Source organism: Geospiza fortis, unplaced genomic scaffold (assembly GCF_000277835.1).
Source record: "Geospiza fortis unplaced genomic scaffold, GeoFor_1.0 scaffold41, whole genome shotgun sequence".
NCBI lineage: Eukaryota > Metazoa > Chordata > Aves > Passeriformes > Thraupidae > Geospiza > Geospiza fortis.
The window spans coordinates 11,307,622-11,327,807 of NW_005054299.1; the positions used below are offsets into that span (position 1 = coordinate 11,307,622).

Sequence of the window (20,186 nt, forward strand, 5' to 3'; positions counted from 1 at the left end):
TCATTCTGAGTGCCACCTCCCACTGAGAAAAAAAGCAATTGAGGAACTCCTTTGCCACAGCCTCTGCCAACTTAGCATGCATGTTTCCTACTTCATCTGCTGATGTTAATTTTAGGATATATATTTTTTAAATTTTCTTTTTGTTTTTTTTATGAAGTCAGTCTCAGGAAGAGATAGAATCAGCTGTCTCAAATAGAAAAGAGTTTCTGAGAAGTCTTTCTGTTCATCAGTAGCTGTTCTCAGAAAATAAGCCTTACCTGTCCAGTGTGGCATTCTCGTGTCCTCTGAGCTTGTCAATGACGGGTTGAATTCCCAGCATTAGAAACTCATATCGGAGATGCAATCGGAACTCCAAATTGTCCTTAAAAAACGAGGGAAAACCAAGTTATTTGTTTTGAAAAGCTGTCAATCACATTTTAAAAACACTGACTTAAAACTTCAGTTCTTCACTTTTTAATATTCTCTATTCCAATACCAAATTCAGAGGATGAATAATTCCAGTAAAGTAAGTAAAAAAGGAATTAATGCCTTTGCCTCCATTTCACTTAAAAGTACATTTATGTACTATGAATTTTGCATATGCAGTCATAAGGACAGCACACTCCATGTTGTTCCATGAGGAACAGGAGCTACTGGCATTTCCCTGCTAGTCCATTGGAGGTTCCCCTCTTGGTTACAGATTAACAACATTGCAGTCTTCCTCCTATTTTTTTCTGCTTATTTGCCATAAAACCATATACTCTGACAAACCTTCTGACATCTATTCAGTGGGATGTTAGAGGATTCCCAGAGATAGAGACAAATACATTGTCAGATAGCTCTCATGAGCTTGCTGTCTTTTGTGGTTTAACCAAAAAATAATTTAAAAAAAAGCCAATGTCACAAAAGTAACACTTTTAATGTAATAAATTAGTTTAAACTATCCTTCAGTTTCAAAAGGAAGTCTTATTAATAAAAGTAAAACAACTGAGCTTTTTTTCTGAAATGTTTCCCTTTGATATTTTAAAATTAAAATGCTTTGACTTTGGCTTTGAGTCAAAACAACTTAACATTTCAAAACATTTCTAAAGGTAAACTGAAATATTTTCTAAAAAGGCTAGAATAAAAAGGTAAATGCTTTGCAGTTTGTAAAACAAACAAAAAACCCCCCACAACTAAAACAGAAAAAAAACAACCAACCAAAAAACAACCCAAAGTAATCACTTCAGTGTAAGTAGTCTCTCTTATATTGAAGAAGCTCGAAATGAAATAATATGGAAGACATTATAAGACTGATCTTAATTGTTAAGCATTATTTGCCATAAAATATATCCACTCTCTACCACAAGATTTGTGACTTAATCTACTAACTATTTCCAAGGTAAACTAATTTAAACATAACATTTCAGAAAAAATTTCCAGGGCAGTGACTCACCTCACCAGCACCTGCATTCAGAACAGCATTGATAAAGGACATGATGGCTGTTTTGAGGTTTACTTCATCTCGGTATCGCCCCATGCTTCGGTCTAGCTCATTTAACAATGACTGAAACAGAACAGCAAGCTGGGTTAGAGGACATAAGGTGATTTCTTGCAGGATAAATTGCACTTCTGTATACAGGAGAGATAATTGTAAAGAGAAGATGTCTTTTAAGGAATAAAGCCTATGCCTGAACCTTGAAAGATTTATCCTTGTTCCTTCACTTACCACCCTTTACCATGAAGCAGACAATTATCACCTCTTGGTAAGCTCCTTTTAGTGATTTTCAAATAACAGGAATATCCCCTGGGCATACAGCTCCAAAGCTCAAAGTTGAATTACACATCTCCAATGGAAGTGCAGTTAAGCTCCACTTTCAATGTTACAGACACATGGAATGGTTTGGGTTAAAAATGGCCTTTAAAGACCATCTAGTCCTGACCCTCCTGCCATGGGCAGGAACATCTTTCTGCCAGACCTGGGCTTCTCCTCAAAGCTCCATCCAGCCTGGCCTCCAACACTTGCAGGGACGAGGCACCTACAACTTCTCTGGCCAACCTGCTCCAGTGCCTTTTCACCCTCGTCATAAAAAACTCTCTTCCTTTTACCCATTCAATGTCTAGCTTCTTATAGTTTAAACCCTTTAACCCTTGACCTGTCACCACAGGCCCTGGTAAAATGCCTTTCTCCATCTTTCTTATATGCTCTGTTTATTGAAAGGCTGCTGGAAGTTCTCCCTGGAGGCTGCATGTCCTCCTGTTAACCAACCCACAGGGGTGTTCAGCCCAGGAATGCTCTTGGTCTGATTTCTGCATACATACTGATATTTTACCATAATCTTGTGAATATCAGGAGACAAAAGAGAAAAAGACCAGACAAGTAGCATTGGTGGCCTTTGCCTTATTCAGGATTAATTCCACTTGAATATTTACCAAAGAGGTTATATACAGAAACTGATTAGCCATGAAAGCAACTCTTTCAGCTTTCTGCTAATCACCATTAAATTTCTCTTCAGGATCTTCTCTGATCAGTTCATAATTCCAAGGATGATTTTCCTTACTGAAAGAGTAACAAATTCCACTTGAGATCTGTGAGTTCAGCTGTATGAGTCTCACTCCAGCATAAATAATAAATGCCTCACACTCATATATTTGTTTTGGTATCACACTAAAAAAGAATTCTTTTTTAGTCTCCCTAAGAAGTTTTGACCATAAAGGGATAATGAAGACAAAAATAACTTGTTTGTGTTTGGCTCAGCAGACCATCCAAATAACATTTTGAAGCTATGATGCTGAGTAAGGAAGTTCATTTTCCTCTAGTCAGTCTTTTGTCCCTGGTTACTGAAAGTGTTCATTCATAGCAAAATCTTTCCTCTACTAGTCACCATAGGTCTATCTTGTTTCCTGTAGAAAGCCACAGAGATATGTCTCAAGAAACAAGAGGAATATCCTCCTGTACGTTCTTCAGGGGCAAGAATAACCTCCTGGCTTCATGCTTATTTTTGTGCAAAAATATTTTGACCTATCATGCACTGCTACTGACAGCTGTTTTCACATCTGAGCATGGTAAGTTCATTATCAAACAAGCTCGATTTCATAAACTCTTGCTGTTTCTAAATTTCCCATCTGGAATTTTCAAATTTCCCTACTCCAGGCATTTGAGTTTCAATCTTATCCAACAACTCAGTAACTGTGTTACTACCAAATAATACTTTGCTAGAAATGGGAACGAGTCTTACATAAAAGCACATGAAATGCTCTACTGAGCCATACTGGTGGTCAGCTAAATCCACCATCCTCTCTCTAACAGTGACAATCTGAAACTATCTGAAAAGTCTTTCAATTCACCAACTACTCAACCTGACAAACAAGTAGAAGTGAAATAAATGAGAGAATTTTATTCTGTTACTTTCAGATTTGACACTGAAATTCAAAACACATGTGCCTTCTTAAAATGACTGAATTAGCCATCACTACAGAAGCAGCAAAACCAAGGATGGTTTTGCTGGTTTTCTTCAGAGGCTTTTCATTCCTATCATACTTTCTCACAGACTTGTAGGAGCATGACAGAATCCATGAAGCAGCATGTCAGGTACAGCATCCATACAGGTTGAAGGATGCTAACAAAAGTTTTCTGTCCCCCATTTCAGAACGCTGAACTAGGAGCAGAATGCAATGGGAGGCATATCAAATTCAGGGCAAGAAAACTCAAAACTCTGTGTTGCACTAATCCAAATGAAGAGCAGCACATCTTCATGTAATTGTTCAGCTTGAGAAGGAAACACTGGAAGTTCTTGCTGTTCCTAAAAATCAAGACTCTACACCCACATACTGTGGCCAAACTCCAATATCTCCAACTCTTTGCAAATGGCTGAGGTTCAAATCTTCACTTGAACATTTCCTGTGAAAAAGATTTCACCACACCTCTTGGCAGCTACTTCTGTGGGCCAATTGATCTTATGATTATAAAGGTTTTTCCTAGTATTTAAGCAAAACTTTCCTCACTTAATCCCATTATTCCTCATCACTGACAACCAGTAGGGTTTCATTCAATCTGCAGCAAACCTCAAAAGGCTTTGGCTGAGCCCTAAAGGGAAGAAGGAAATCAAGAGTGAATACAGCCTTTTAATTTGTTCCTTATAAGATCCTCTACTACAATTCCAAATTGATCAGCTTCCTCCTTACAAATTATGGTCTGTACTGACAGTGTTTGATATAAACCAGGCAAGGGGGCTCTGGAAGGAATCCTCCTGGCCTCCACCTTTTCAACTGACAATATCAAACTTTATTCATTCACCTCAAGCTTCAAAATTTCTAGCAGCATTAAGGAGGAAAACAAGAGTTTTCTGCCCAAAGCAGCCCAGTTAATATTTCCACTGTGAAGTGAAACCAGCTTCTTTCAGACAGTACCTAACACCTATGTTCTCTCAAGACTTAAAGGAAAAGTCTTTCTCCACACAGGGATCCACAGCTAGACGAGTGTTTTAAATAGCCAGCTATGCTGGAAGAGCACTGGAACATCCTGATAAACTTTTTAGGCCAATAGAGCATTATGATTGCAATATTAGTTTTGTCTCAAAATAAAATAGCATGTTAAAAAGTATAACGTGATACAATGCCATGACACAGAGAGAAGGAGGGGAAGCAGAAAGCATAAAAATAATCATAAAGGCAACAGCTTAGGGGAGGAGAAAGAATGTGCCCCTTTCACAAGGGAAACCAGTCATAAATACAATAATTCAGACATGAATGACTTTAAAATCAGAGACTCTTCTTTCTCAGTTTTCATAGCATTTTATACAACTCCATATTCAGAAGAATAAAAAAAAAAAAAGACAAAGTAATGTTTTTATGATCACACAGTGAGCCAGTGACAGAATTATGCTGAATACATGGAAAAAAATCCCAGCAAGGACAACAAGGGCTCAAACAAGGGCTCATCTTCCTAATTCCACATTTCTGCTCTGAGGATTTACTGTTTGGATTTCAAGTGTTTTCTTTCATCTCTGTTCTTTAAGGGGCAGAGTAGGATTTGTAGACAAAGTAGCATGTTTCAAACAATTGGATGAGGACAGAGTTTTCCAGATTGCCTCAGGAAGGAGATTGAAGGCATGCCCTAATACTATTGTGGTATTTGAGTATAGAAAGATTATTACTCTGAGGAGGACAGTTTTCAAGGAATATCTTAACATTAACTACAGAAGGTTCTATTGGACACTAAAGTGAGAATCATTCCAGGCAGAAGGGTGTTATAAAAGAAGGGTCAATAATTAAAGTAAGCAAAGGGAAAGTTCAGGCAAGAAGATGTGGCAAATGTGAGAAAATAGGAATATTGACTATATCAATTGAGACACAAACAAAGTCTAGAATCTTGTTGCAAGTGCCAAGAAAGGATGATCCTGATACACCTATTAGCACCTTGCACATCAAAGACACAGGGTGAAGTTGCAGAAAAGGCAATTGAGTTAAGACTGAAGCCTCAACAAAAAAGAGTAAGTTCTGGAGAATCTCCCCAGGGCTTTAAAGTGAATCCTGACTGAAGTTAGGGACTGACAATCCTAGTCAGTAGATGAAATGCTGGCAATTTAGAAGGAAATAATATTTTACGTCCATTTCAATTCAGAGTAAAATCTGTTTGTTGGTTTTTTGGGGTTTTTTTGGTAAGGAAATAGTCCTTCATATTCATATAAGTTCTATTTATATTTTCCATTAACTTCATAAAAAATTAAAAAGAGAGAACACATCAGGAAGCAAAGACATCCTTTATGAAGCATTTCAGTACTTTGAATGTACTTAATGTTTGATTAATGGTCTTCAGTTGATATTACTTGGTGCAATTAAGTTAATAGGGACTTAATTGGAACTAAATATAAATGCTGAATTTATAATGCTCAGGAATTTCACTGTCTTTGAATTTTTTCTTGAGATACCCTAGCACAAAACTATAAGTTTGCTATTCAAGAAATATGAGCTATTGCAGGACAGAGTTAATGTAAGTTTCATAAGAACCATACCTTAAGTCACAGCTTTCCTTCTCCACTAATTCACCAGCTGCTGAGTCTTCTGACAACTTTTGGCAGCTATACCAGGTAGCAGAAGTTGTGTTTAGAACACTGACTGGCAATAACTCCTCACATTCAACAAAATGTACCATGTTTTATGTTGCTGTGTTAAATACATGATCTCTACACTCCACCACACTTGTGCACACTGGAAATAACCACTGTTTCCATCTAAAGTTGTCAGCAGCAAGTTATTCAGGAGCTCAAGTTTTAGATAGTTACCAGTAAATCATTCTGAACCTCTCTTCCTTCTTGCAAAAAGGAGTGGAAGCAGAAGCATGTACCCCAAATTACTACTCATCACAATGATATTTCTCTTCAAGAGGAAAAAAAAAATTGTTTTGGGGAAAAGTAGATCCATATTAGTGTTAATTACATTAACGTCCTGATTCCCCAACAGACATAGTGCTGGTCACCACAAGTGACACGAGGGACACCTAGGTTTACTGCTACCTGCAAGAGTTGAAAATAAATCCAAATAGACAGTATACAAAGTGCCAGCTTTCACAGATGAGGAGAAATAAATTGACAGTAAGATGGCTGAATGGGATGACAAATATTTTCAACTACTCTTGTCAGGAAGGTAACTTAAGGAAAAGCAACACTAGCACTGATATTGTCAGAGGTCAGTATCACCTGTAAGTTATTTGTTGGAAATTCCAGTAAAAGTGAGCTCAGTACAATTTCCAGAAAGCCCTGCACTTTTGCTTCACAAGAACTGAGTTGATTTCCAAAATTTGAGATTACTTCCCTCTGATGCATTGTGTCTCTAATTTGGCCATTGTCTTGCAGAGCTAGATATAAAGACTGAGCAGTGCCTTTACAGTTTCCAGCTTTCCTTCCCTCCACCAGTTAGAATCAGTCTGCAAGGATGGACCATACAGGCAAAGGAATAAATTTCTACCCTGAAGAGTTTCTCCTGTTCCTACAGTTTAGTTCACAGTTTTATTACTTTCACAGAAAGAATTCTTGTTTGTGGGTTCTGGCAGATTCCCCACTTGTGGTGGATAGTTTTCAACATAACAGTGTTTAGGTGTGGCTGGTCAAAGTCAAGCTGCCAAGTATAAAGTTTGCTGCAGAGCTCCACAATTTCTGGACGCTTCAATACACTGAACGATGCTGCTAGATGCTCAAGCTGCATGAAACACAGCCCCCAAAGGGTTCTGTTTCACACCTAAAGGATCTCTTCAGATACTTGCAAACTCTGGGTTACAAAGATTACATTCAGGACTAGGATTAAAAGAGGATAGAAAAAGGCTTTCATTGTACACTACATCTTTGAAGCTTACAGGAAAGTTAAAGAACGAGCATTTTCAGCTCATCCTTTTAAAATGGCTTCCCATATTCAAGTTACAGTGGATGCTTTTCCTGACAATAAGCTGCAAGACTATTCTGAGACAGAGGTGCAGGAGTGCAAGAGGCAAAGAGATGGAACTCTCTTAATTTTAAGAGCTGCAGTAGCAGAGAAACTTCCTCTAAAACATAAGAAAGACCATCACCACATTTGTTTCTTCAAGATTTAAAAAATCCCTAGTCTCTCTGTTAGAAGAATAACAGGAGATGGATGAGGAATGTCTTTGGATGAACACTTACCTCTTCAAAATTAAACTCAAGCTATTGCTGAGTATAGCGGAAAATTCCATTTCAGTCTCTAAACACAAGTATTGGTAACTGCAAACAAGAACACATTCCTTCTGCTAAACTATTCTGGGGATTGGGTGGAGCTTCTTTTTTTTTTTTTTTTTTTTTTTTTTTTTTTTTTTGAAAAAAAAAAAAAATTTCCTTTTTTTTTTTTTTTTTTGGTTGTTTTTTTTTTCAGCTGTAATCTACACTGCAAATACAAACAAATGCACATGCTTATTGAACTCCTACTTGAGAAATAAAAGACAGTATCCATTTATTTTTCATTTTTTCCTGAATGGAAAAGTTTTTTGACAAGCACAGCATTTAGGCAAAGTACTTTTCATGAATGTAAGAGACTGGTAAGCACCTGCAAATTATTCCACCAGATTCCTCAAAAGCTACCACATTTTACCCAGCAGTGACTTACCTCAGTTATTCAGTAACTTTTAAATCAACAGAGAGAGAGAGAGAACACCCAACTAGGGTTAACACAGCATCTGTCCCATATGGGCTTATTAAGCAGAGCCAATTGGTCCAGTAAGGGCAAGTTAACACGGGACCACAAGTGTGGTCAGGCTTATGAGTTACTGCTTTTTCTAGAGCAGCTCAAGTTATCCCCACCTGTCTCCCAGGTATAAAAGAATGTCATATTAATTCAGGAAGGTTTCTTTATTTCAGCTAATTACTAGAGAACAAACTGAATTTAATTTTTTTCCTTCTCCTCCATAGGCAGTACCCAATAACCTCCACATCATAGCTCATGTACATGGCTTACTTCCTGCACCTGCACCACTCATTCCTATCCTCCTCCTGTACTAAAGAATTGTGACACATTCTTATGACTGCAGCTGTAATCTCTTCACCTTCCAAGTTTTACTGTAATTATGATTTTCTCTATTGAAGTAGCCTTGAGAGCTTCCAACTGAGGCTGAAAGCCCCCCACTTCTGGAGCCATCCATCATATGTGTCACACTTGCATACCGAAGACACACATCAAGTCTGAATGAACAAGCAATGCAAATGAGGCAGTGCACATCAAGGGATGGACCTGACAATGCCAAATATAGGTTAATACCAAATCAAGATCTCCTGCATCCCTGTCCCAGGTCTGAGTCACAGTCAGTGAATCCCATAGTATCTTTGGTTCTAACACAAACATTCATTGGCAGCTACTGTCCACCAGCACAGACTGTTTCCCCATTTACTATTTTATTAGCCTAAAACCCATTAGCTGAGAGGAGGTAAGAGATAATGACTGTCAAGCACAGGGATCCCATCCCTGTTGGCACAACACCACACTAATGATTTCTTCTAAGGAAGAACAGTAAACGGGTTAGATTATCCCAAAGTTAAGGAGTCACAGCTTCAGACGCCACAACAGATTCTCCACTATCTTTTTGTAAAGGTGCTCAGTTCACTGGGAGGAGGAACGTTATAGTAGCAGCCAGCAGTTTCCACAATAAAAACCTGTCACTGACCTACTTCAAGGTCTCTGAGAATGCATTTCCCTTCTGTGGTCTGAATGGGAGTTATCCGAGCCAACAATTGCTAAGTGATGACGATTCACAAGTTGATTGCTAAGTGGCAAGTGAAGTGCCTCCACTATACATAATTTATTTCTTCATCTCCACTATTTAATCCGCAATTCTTTTATTATTAAATTAAGGATTTAAGATCAGAGCAGAGTGTCCTGAAATTCTGTGGCTTCAGCTTCTAGGACAGAACAAATCATTACCATCCCAGAAATGCCATCAAGCTAGAGTATGAGCAGATAATCAGCTTTCATTTAGGAAAGTGAACCTCCATTTTCAAGCAAAATATATGGAATTTTAAGTTAGCATTAATGACAAGCAATATGTCTTGAAATAGAAGTATAAATATAAGTATACACGTATAGTAATAACCTATTTGAGGAATTTCCCTTCCTAAAACAAAATGATAAATATTGCCTTTTTACCACTTAGCAAGTTTGCAATATATACACTCAAAAATCACTTCCGGCAGAGATTCTTCATTCTGGGTATTTCTGTGAAAGCACCCTCCTTTTACCTGGAATCTTGTCCTTTCTGCAGCATAGACTTGGTAGTGAAGCATGGCTTGCAGGACTTTTTTGTGACCATCTGGTACCAAGCAGACAGCCCCAAGGATCTCCAGCACAGCAATCTTGGTCTTAATGTTCTCAGTCCGTAAGCTCTGGGATATGATGTTGATACTTTCAGGATGGGCCAGGACATGAGCCCGTCCTTGGGAGTTGTTCATCAGTGCCTTGATACACCCTATAACGGATGTGTGGATGCGACTCTCCGAGGTCTCATAGTCCATGCTCTTCAGGAAGTTCAGCAAACAGCTCAGGCCATCCAGCTCAATAAACCTAGTCACAAACCTAAAAAGAGAAAAAAAACAAAAAACAAAAAACAAGTAGGAAAAACAAGGAAAGCAGACCAAAGTCACTTTATTCAAAAGACACCATATTATTCAACCCCAGATCTTTAAAAGCTGGCTAGTTTTCAGCCTAAATTCACAGAACAATTCCCAGGTATTTAAGAAAAACAAAGCAAACAAACCAAGAGAGAAAACATTCCAGCTAATAATGGTGTGTTACATAGTTTCAGGGTAATTATATGCTATCATCTTACACTTCTGTTTGGTCTCTGTGTTCTTTGTTGCAGTTACCACCAAACACTGCTGTGGTTCACCTCAACAGCTGCTGCCTTTTCAAGGCTGAAGGGATTCTTTTGAATTGTTCCATCTTACATACGTGCTAATACACCCAACACACAGACTTGTCACCACACTTTTAGTTATGAGTTCAGATTACCTTGAAAAACCATTTTTAGGCTTAGCTCTAACTTTCAGCCAATGCTGCTTATAGGTTTCACCTCCAGGATTTGGGCACACTGACAAAGGGGAACTCATTCCCACTCTGTCCATCAGCCATACTGCCTTCACACTCCAATCCCATGACATATGTGTAGGAACATGTTGTATTTAAAAGGGGCATGTTCTTCTGTAAATGGTAATGCTCCTCTGCTTTTGTTGAAAACCAGGGTTAAAAAATCCAGATGGGTAACTTCAGACCATGCAAACTGCCCTTTAGACAAATCACTGGAAAAGGATAGAATTAGATAAGTTACTTCAAACCAATCATTCTAGCAATGTTTTGCTTGAAGTTCCTAGGATTAAAAATGGGGATTCAAAGACATGGAAAGGGTTGCAAATAATTTCCTTAGACTGCACCATTTGCTTCCTCTAACATGTTGCTCAGGTAGGTACATTTTTTGGAATGTCTGAATGCAAAACCATGTGCATCACACTTGAATTTTCAGTCTATAGAAATGTACACCAGCCATGATTTGTCCATGGCCACACTTCGAACAGCATAATATAGAAAGACACTTCACGCAATTGAAAAGGTTGCTAACAATTGCCAACTCTGTAACAAATTAAAAGTACCAAAATTCTGTGTCATTGCACTTTTACCCAGTCCCACTTCTTCCCTAATGTACCATCTTTCTTTTTCTCTCCATGAGATGCTGTTACTTATAATCAGTAATAATGGAAGCACCATACTGAAAGAGCAAATTTCACTGGTCTCCGTTCATATCCCGGTACCAATAAGAGAAACCCAAGCCATACTTACATTTCTCTGGATAACATGGATTCAGTATAGTCTTTTGATGGTTACACTCCACACCACAAAGGAATTTTCAGAGCCTACCTGAAAGTTACACTCACTATGCTGATAGATTTGTCAACTTTCAGTTTATGTGAGCCAGCAATTTGACCAAAAATATGGAAAAGCCTGGTGCCTTCAACAAAGTTTCAGTCTGATGTTTGGCTTTTGTTCAAAACTGAATTTCAAAGTGATTGTCAGAGTAAGGGCACACACAGGAACATGTGCACACCAAAAATGAAAACATGGTTTAACTGAATCCTGCTAAGACAACCAGCCAAGTTTGCAAGGTCTGACTTCACATTCTCTGGATGCATCATTTTGTCTACCCTACCAAATCATAGGAGCAAAAGACCCTCTCCTTCCACACCCAAGAGCAGCATCGACATTGTGCACCAGGAAGTCAGCCAAAGCAGTTTGTTATTCAAATTGATTACAGAAAGATTCAGATTTAGTTAAGTTTCTGCAATGCATTTGCTACTAGCTTGACAAAGAAGACTGAAACAAGTGCATTCATCGCTAGAAGAGTTGCTGCAAAGGATTTATTTGGAAAAAAAATAAGCAAAACTCAGCATGTTACTGAACAACAATGCAAAAGAATTCTGATCAATTCCCTGGGCCTATAAAGAGTGGAGTTACTGTTGTCTCTACTATGGAGGGGCTACTTTAAATTGTCCTCCTTACCTTCAAAGTTCCATTCTATACTTTATCTGTTCCCTCTGTCTTTTGGGGGTTGGGGGTGAGACACAATTTTTTCCCCTGTTTTTTTAACTTCCAGGGCTGAGGGAAGACTTAAGATGAATGTTTCTGAAGTTACAGAGCAATACTGATGGAAACATCCTAAGAAGTAGCAGAGCAAAAGGTCTCCCAAATGCACTTTGGGATAGAACACACGATCTTATGACAAGACAAGCAAGGCACTACAATTTTCATGTATTTTTGCCTGCCCTGATGACCATGTGAAAAAAATGGTAAATGCATAAAAGTCACATTGTCCCAATAAAGTACAAACTCTCACTAAATTCACTGGCAGCGCAATTTTTCTAGGACTGTTAGGATGAGGTCATTGCAAAAAGAAGGCATGCGCTGGAAAGCGGTGTGTGTGACAAAACTTGATTAATGACATAATTTAAAACAATGTTGGGACTTTCCTGTACTATTCCTAGCCCAGAGAGCAAACAGTGAGTCGTCTTACTCAACAGCAAGAAAGTACCCTTCTATTTCAGCTGCAATCAGAAGCAGGAATCAAATTATGATGTTCATCTTCCTTTTTCCAAACACTTAGTCCCTAATTCTCCAGAAAAGGCAGAAACCATGCAGGGGGAGGTAAAGAAATGGCAAAAGCAGTTCCTGGCCCAACAGATACTCTCAGAGGATTTGTTTGGTGTGGGGAGGTGTGTGAGTAAATATCTGTAGGAGGTAGAAAAAGAAGTGGGAGTTTAGCTGACAGCCAGAGAGCCACAATCCTCACACTGTTGGTGTTTGTGCATCTGTCTGCCTCTATGCAGGTATCTGTGTGTATGTGCAAAAGCAAAGTCAACTCATACAAGTAAAGAACCTTCTTGCACACAGTACACAGCACGTGTAACTAACTCCTGTCCTACCCAACCTCTGTGCTGCAAAGTAAGGTCTGGTTCTAGACCGGGAAGTGTAAAGTTAAACATATACGCCAACGCATTCTGGCTAACACATTCAAATACTGAAATGTAAATAAAGCAGAGTGTATTTTAATAGGTGCTAAACAAGCAAATTAAAGCATAACCTCACCTCAGACTCTCACTTGACCAGTTTAGCACACTTTAAAAGGCAGGGCACCTCTTTGCCTTTCAAGTTTTAGAGAGCGTTGATCAGAATGAGTTAGCTAGCTCTAATAATAAACCTTTCATCCAAATACAGATGTGGTGGCCAAAGAGGAACCGACCCAGTGATGGATTCCAAGTGTTGGGGGTACAGCTTCCCTGTAAGACCTGATCCAGCTCAGGAAAGACAAAAAGATCATATGCTGTGGGTGTCCAGAGAGCAGGATGTTCCCACCCTGTTAACAGGCAAAGCTACACTTCCCTGCAGCATTAGTTTTTGAACCGAGGGCACACATAATCCTGATAACTACTGAACTGCCAAAAAATTCAGCATCATGGATTTTCTTTGCTGGTTGCATAAATGATCCTCTTCATTATGCACCTGGATGCAGTACTGCTAAATCAAACAAAAAATAGCAGGAGGTAAATCTGAATAAAACAAAAGGAAAAATGCAGACAGTAAAAGGAATGAGTGATGACTCAGACTAAAGAAGGTATTTTTCAAGGACTCCAAAAAGCAATTTTTTTCCCAGTTCCTTTTAAGTTTTTGCTTTTGCTGCACTTCTGAACCTCCATTTTGGGGCACTAAAATACCAAACGAAAGCTCTTCTCCCACTGCTTCTGTCCAACAGTTTGTCATCACAATTGTTTATAGTTCTGAGTTTTTACAAATCTGAGAGAAAATGTGTTTCTTTACAAGATGCAGATGTAGCATTTGTGTTCTCTGTGGCTGTGATCATTCCCCTGCACTAAGACATAACCTGGATTTATTATTTTTCGGCAGCTCCTAGATACCAAACAAGGTGCATGTGCTCAAAGGGGACCACAAACTGCCCCAGGGATACTCCTATCCCATTTTCTACAAAGAGGATAGGAACTTGAGTTTGGATAGGTCTGCTTTATTTTTAACTGTTAGAACTGGTGGGTTGGACTAGAGACAGAGCTTACTAATTACTCTGCATTATCTACTAGAAGACACACAGTTTACAATAAAATAAAACAGAGAGCCAAATGCATGTATTTTTCTTCTTTTGATCCCTCTGGATCAGAGAATTCAAGCAGAGGAGCCTATTGGTAAGCTGTCAGAGCCCACGTGCAACCTGCTATCACAAAGGGATTCCAGACAGTTCATCCTGTGTGAATTTAGGTCTCTATTTTCTTCAGAGGCCTGATGAATAGAAGTGGCAAAGAAAACAGGATTTGATATCCAAATTAAACTAGAAAGACCAGTATTTTGAAGGCTGAGGTATCATACTGCTTATGAGAGGGATTTGGTGGAGCTGAGGGCCTCTCTACTGCAACCTTTCCATCAAGAAGAAATTGGCTTGTTGATCAGGCACTGGCATGCAGCCCATTTGGCAGCTAACAAATTGAGACGCTGGAAATTAGTTGAGACACAGGACTTAACTCAAAATTTGGCTTGGTTTAACTGTTGTTTTTTTTTTTTTTTAAAGCCCCACAACCATCGCCAGCAATTGTGAAGACTTTATAGGGCAGCCTATAGATGCTTCTACTGATGCTTGTGCTTGTTAGGGTTATTACAAACAGATGAAGCAACAGGCTGCTACCAAAGGGATCCAGCAGATGCAATACAGGTTGGAGAAGAAAAATCTTGCAAGGCTTTGAACAAAAAGAATTTGCTCAAAAGCTCATTGCTCGCTCTTCTTCTCTATTGCTTTGTCCTCAACAAGGAGTTTGGGCTGTCTATTCAAAATGACACCGCAGAACAACCAATAGGGCCACCAAAGTGTTTCAGCTGGACAAAGCAAAGAGGCCTTGCTGCTGTGGCTACATTCAATGAAAGCTGTCACCTTCACAGAGCAATCGTCAAACCAGCTCCACCTTAATGTAACAGTTTTGCTATATCAAGTCCCAGCTGCACAGGACTTTGGTTTAAAAGCCTGGAGAGAGTTGGAAGCTTGACAGGTGCCTCAGCTTCCATTTTAACAGAGTCCAGCTGCATTTTACTGTGTTCTCTGCTTTAGGACAGTGACAGACAGCATCAAACAGTCACTCTTGACTTAGGTCACAGTATAGGCTACAACTTCTCTGCTTCCATGTTAAAAGCATTCACTCTACTGACATGTAAAATTACCAAAGCCTGATAAATCTTTATGCTTGAAGAGCACCAGAATATGATTTTGTGCTCTCTTAAAGCCCATCAAACCAGGAAATAAACAGGAGGTAAAAACTAGAGAAGCTGCATGCAGTCAATTTTTTAAAGATTATGAAAGGGAGAAGCACAATCAGCACTTAGCTCTGCAAGAAGTCCCAAAAAAATCTTCACTTCAAGTCAAAGTAACTGCAATGAAAATTCTTTGAGATTAGTTTCTGGATTGCTTTTATTTATTTATTTCACTTGCTTGGTTAGGATCCCCCCCCCAAAAGAGAACTGTATTTGGTTAGGCATTACTGAAGCTCTCTGAAACTATGACTTCAGCATGGTGTGGGTACAAAAGTATTTGGCCAATATAAAAATAATTCAGAATTTTTTTGATTGAGTGTTTCCTGAAATCATATCAACAAAAGTTATTGTTTCTCCCCACTGCTCTTCCAAGTGTTAAATTGAGAAGGTTTCTATGCTAGTTAGTTTGCTATTGTTCAGAGCTTTGTTCCCAGAAAAAGATGACCTTACCTTCAAAGACAGTACACAATAAAGTCTCTTTACATTTTTCTGTGCCACAGTTACAACACAGAATGAACGGGAAGAATGCCAAACCAGGTGATGTCAGATGGATTAGCTGCTTTGTACTAAACAGTTCACATTACTAAAGATAAGGGGAAGCTTAAATTCAAAGTTCAGAGTAGAGGCTGAGACTTTGCCCAAAGTGAATCAAATTACATGAGATGAGGGGGCTGTGAAGACTAAAATCTGATCTTCATAGTCATCCCATGTGTTTGCAAATATCTGCCACAGATTTTTCACAGTAGACTTTGTCTTTTATTTTCCTGAAACTACATGTTTCAGCATTAGTGTGAAATTAGTTAGCCTGCCAACTAAGCAGGCCCAGACCAGGGACTGTAGGGCTCTCTGAGGATTGTCTGAAACCTCAGAGAGGCTTGTGTGAGGTGGGACAATGAGGTTTCTGTCCTTGCCACTGCTGGCGGTGTCACATGTGACCGTGTGGAGGCAGCGAATCGCGATGAAAGGCAAACAGCATTACCTCATGGGCTGCGTCCGCAGAGCTGTCTTCAAGTCTTCAACTATTTTATTTTTCATTTCTGTTTCTTCTTCATCGAAAGCATACAGAGTCTGCATCTGGTCACAAAAGAAGGTGGCAATTAGGAAAGCCTGAGCTGCGTGGAAGCTAAGAGACAGGCCAGGAATTATGAAAAACAACTATCCCATCAACACATGCAGAGGTGCCTGCTGACCTCTCACCAGGAAAGCAGTGCCTCAGCTACAAAACTGAATCCAGATGAGGCTGCTCATGTGGACTGGCAGCAGCATATCACTTTGCCACACTGGCTAAACTAGGGTTCTCAGATTACCCCCCAAAAATCACATTTGCCAGTATGCCCGCAGAAAACTGTACCTAATTTGGAACAGCAATCTGCTGTGGTGATCTATGGATGTGTGAGGCAAAGTTTGTAGGGAGAGGCAATATCTTTTATTAGAGTGACATGACTGGAGGGATTTGGGGTGGAGGGGAAAAAAAAAACCCAAACCAGACTTATGTGTCAGGTTTCAAAGCATAAAATCTTCTTCAAGTGACTAGAAAGCCTGCAAGTACCCTGAATTACATTTTCTGTACATACAAGTTTGACTTTTCCTCCCCATGCAAAGTATATCACCTGTTTTAAGATGCTGGTGTTACCTATACACTTTGTCCTTATTAATTAGGAACACTTACTGGAAAAAGCTGGAGCATCATAAAAATCTCTATCCCTTTTTTTTTAACAAGTAAACTGAAATACATGAAGCCTAGATCTCCCCCCTCCATATGCAGCTTGCAAATACAAGAGCTTGCAGTCAGCTGGAACTGAAGTTGCTGTGGGAGAGTGTAAATTAAGGTGAGAGACAATGAGTAGAATACACACAAAAAATTATGGTTCTCAAAGTCAGACAAAGCCCTCAAAAAAGTGGTATATCAGTGGAAAATTAGGGTTCCAGACCTACACTCAGCACCACTGCAACCTTGTTATGTGAAGCAAGACTCTGCAGTGCCCTTTACATACATCACTCAGGCTCACAAGTCCCATGTGTGTCTTTTGAAGAAGTCAAGACTTAATGCTGGAAATTTTTAGCCTATAGCTATGTCTTCTTAGTTGCTCAAGCTGTAAAAGGAGAGGATAAATGACTCTCTTTTTGGCAGGATTTCTTGTGGATATCACTCAGTGGTATCTGGAAAGCAGCTCTGAACCCCTTCTCAAATGAATAACCCAATTAAACTAGTATCATCTATCAGGGATCTGATATTGTACCTCTCTGTGGTGGAATCTGAGGAGCTACAATTATGGCTCACCACAGCAAAATATTTCAGTCTTTATTTTACTGTTTAGCAAGCACCAAAGAAAACCTTTGTCTCACCAGAACCTCCTTTAACCTTCTCCATCCTCTCCACCATCCCAACACCTCACTTCCCCTGGAAGGGCTCCCACTGCTCAGTTTTGCAAGTCATGTGATGCCAGCACGTGTGTCGGATCCTGAGGGTGGTCACTTGGCTGCACGCCGTTGCTGTCTTATGCTGAACAGTTGGCACGGGGAGATGTGTTTAACTCTAGGGCTCCTCTCTGATCCATGCTAAAGTCAAATTCACTCAGTCACAGAGCAAGCTATTTCCTGCCCTAATGGAATGACAGAGCGCTACTGATGGAAAATGAGCTGATGATGTTTTATCTTTTGCCAGCATCCCCCGACAGCCAGAAACATAAATTGAAATTCTTAAGCCAAGCCGTATATGATCCCCCCTCTTCGAAAAATAAACAGAAATCCTGAACAGGCATTATGGATGGCAAAGTCCTCAGGTGCGATTTGGGGTTTGATTTGTATTTTCTTGGGTGACAGCCCATCTGGTCATCTTTCCTTTGGCCCATAAATGCTCCTTTGAAAAGTTCCCGTTCCTCCAATGGCTTAATTTCTCCTCTGAGCCATTTTGGGGGAAAGCAAATGGATGGTAGGAAGGCACTCAACAGTACTTTGTTCAGAGCGAAAAAGGCCCATTTCCAAATGAAACAAATACAAATAATCCTGCCTTTACAACAGAGGATGATTATGGAAAACCCCTTTTTTAAAGCTGCAGGCAGCCAAGAGCCCTTCATTTCTCACTCTTGTGAATGGCCAGGAATTCAAATCCTCATGCCCTCACTAAAAAGACTGGGTTTGCCTTGTGAAATGGCTTTCTCAGCAAGAGTTATAAAAAATATAACTGTTCCTGGGAGACAGAGGGGAGGAAATTGTCATTATTTGAGTTTGGATTTCATTCATGTGGTTGACTTATGAATTGCTTTCCTGAAGAACAAACTGCACTCGAGGACTAACGTCTGCTGGGCTCAGGAGGCAGATAGCTACCATCAGTTAACCAGAATACTAGGAAGGGGAAGAAAAGAGCGCCAGGTCCTTTTCTGGTGCCTAAAAGATAGTGTATACATAGGGCCCTTTTTATAAGCATATTTAGTATATTTGAAATTTTCCAGAGCAAGTGTATCACCTCGGAAAGTATAGCATCTATTTACTTGATTTGCCAGTTAAAAAAATTCAAGAATTTGTGAAAGCAATAATTTGTGTGGAATTTTATATGTAAAACTTCAGGTAGTATAGGAAATTATTTTGAAATTTTGGCTCCACATAAAATGAAATATTTTAGTTTTTTTAAAAGCATAGATTTTTCCCACATCTTACCATAATGGCTAATCATTCCCCAAAACTACCAGGAAGGAAAATACATGATGACAGTATGTGGGGGAAAGAGAGAGAGAGAGAGAGGAAAAGAAAGAAAAGGCATAACCAGCATCAACAACACACTTTATAACAGACCCAACTTTACTTCATAGCCTCAACACGTGTGAAATGAAAAAGGTAAGAAACAAAAAGAATGAAGAGCAAAAAAGCAACCTGGATGTTCTGACTTCTCATTATAGTCAGTTGAAATTCAAGGTGCACCACACATCTCTAACTACATTAAGGCTGAACTAATAGAATAAATTATTATTAGAATAAATTTATTTGAAAAAATTATAAATAATAAACTATGAGTAGATGTAATTTTAAAAAATCCTGAACTTCTATGCAAGTTTAAAGTAACATATATGTTATCCAACTTAGAGAAGAAAGTTATCATCCACCTGCTAAATTCTCCTGAAAGACATATATATTTTTAACCTCCTGTGAAGCTGCTCTGCCTTATATAAATGGTTTCTGAGTCAAGGAAAAGGTCCTGGTTACAGCTGTATTTATTAATCTTGACCCATCTCACAATCTTGACTGAGCCACCTCTCCAGAAAAGCTGGATTTTCAACTACTGCTCACCTGAAAGTCTCTCTGTGAAAATGCATCCACAGCCAAGATCATAAAAGCAACACAATGCTGTCAGAATTTTTCCACCCCAGGAAAGTGCATGCTTTGTGTTTATTTGTGCTACCAAATAGTGTCAGGGGCAAGGAGAGCAGGAGGAGCACAGGGACATTTCTTTACATGTTATAATAACAGGGCAGCTGCTCTATTTTTAAGAAAATAAACTTCTGTGTTTTGATGACTCAGCAGATGACAATAACATTGATAATGGAAACAATCTTCTATTGTGGGCATGCACCCTGTCCCACTCCCTAGTATCATTTATAGCACATAGAGATCAGGGGACTAGACAAATTTGGAGGCTTCGCTTTCTAAATTAAACATGATTAGCAGCTGTCCCTTTGTCTTAATGACTGGTCCAGAAGACAGTGTACCAATGTTCTACTGCCTTCCAGTCAGACTACCTGGAGTCTGGGACAGGGCCTCCACATGCTGTGAATCGCACACTAGTAAAGAGATAGAGTTTTAGACATTTGCTCTTGTGAGAGTTTGGTTTAAAATACGTAAAAATCTGAGAAGTCATAGCAACAGAAACAATTATGGGAAGAGAACTGTGC

At 39.2% G+C, this 20,186-nt stretch overlaps 1 protein-coding gene across 2 annotated transcripts in view; it reads right to left on the reverse strand.

The window, feature by feature from the left end:
• Window positions 1-20,186, reverse strand: part of DAAM2 (dishevelled associated activator of morphogenesis 2) — a 203,397-nt gene that overhangs the window by 55,143 nt on the left and 128,068 nt on the right. For both annotated transcript variants that reach the window (XM_031060132.1, XM_031060127.1), the window contains 4 exons: window positions 16,280-16,374; window positions 9,693-10,026; window positions 1,415-1,525; window positions 258-361 (listed from right to left, as the gene is read on the reverse strand). In XM_031060132.1, coding sequence (XP_030915992.1) covers window positions 258-361; window positions 1,415-1,525; window positions 9,693-10,026; window positions 16,280-16,374 — 644 coding nt within the window. The remainder of the gene's footprint in view (window positions 1-257; window positions 362-1,414; window positions 1,526-9,692; window positions 10,027-16,279; window positions 16,375-20,186) is intronic.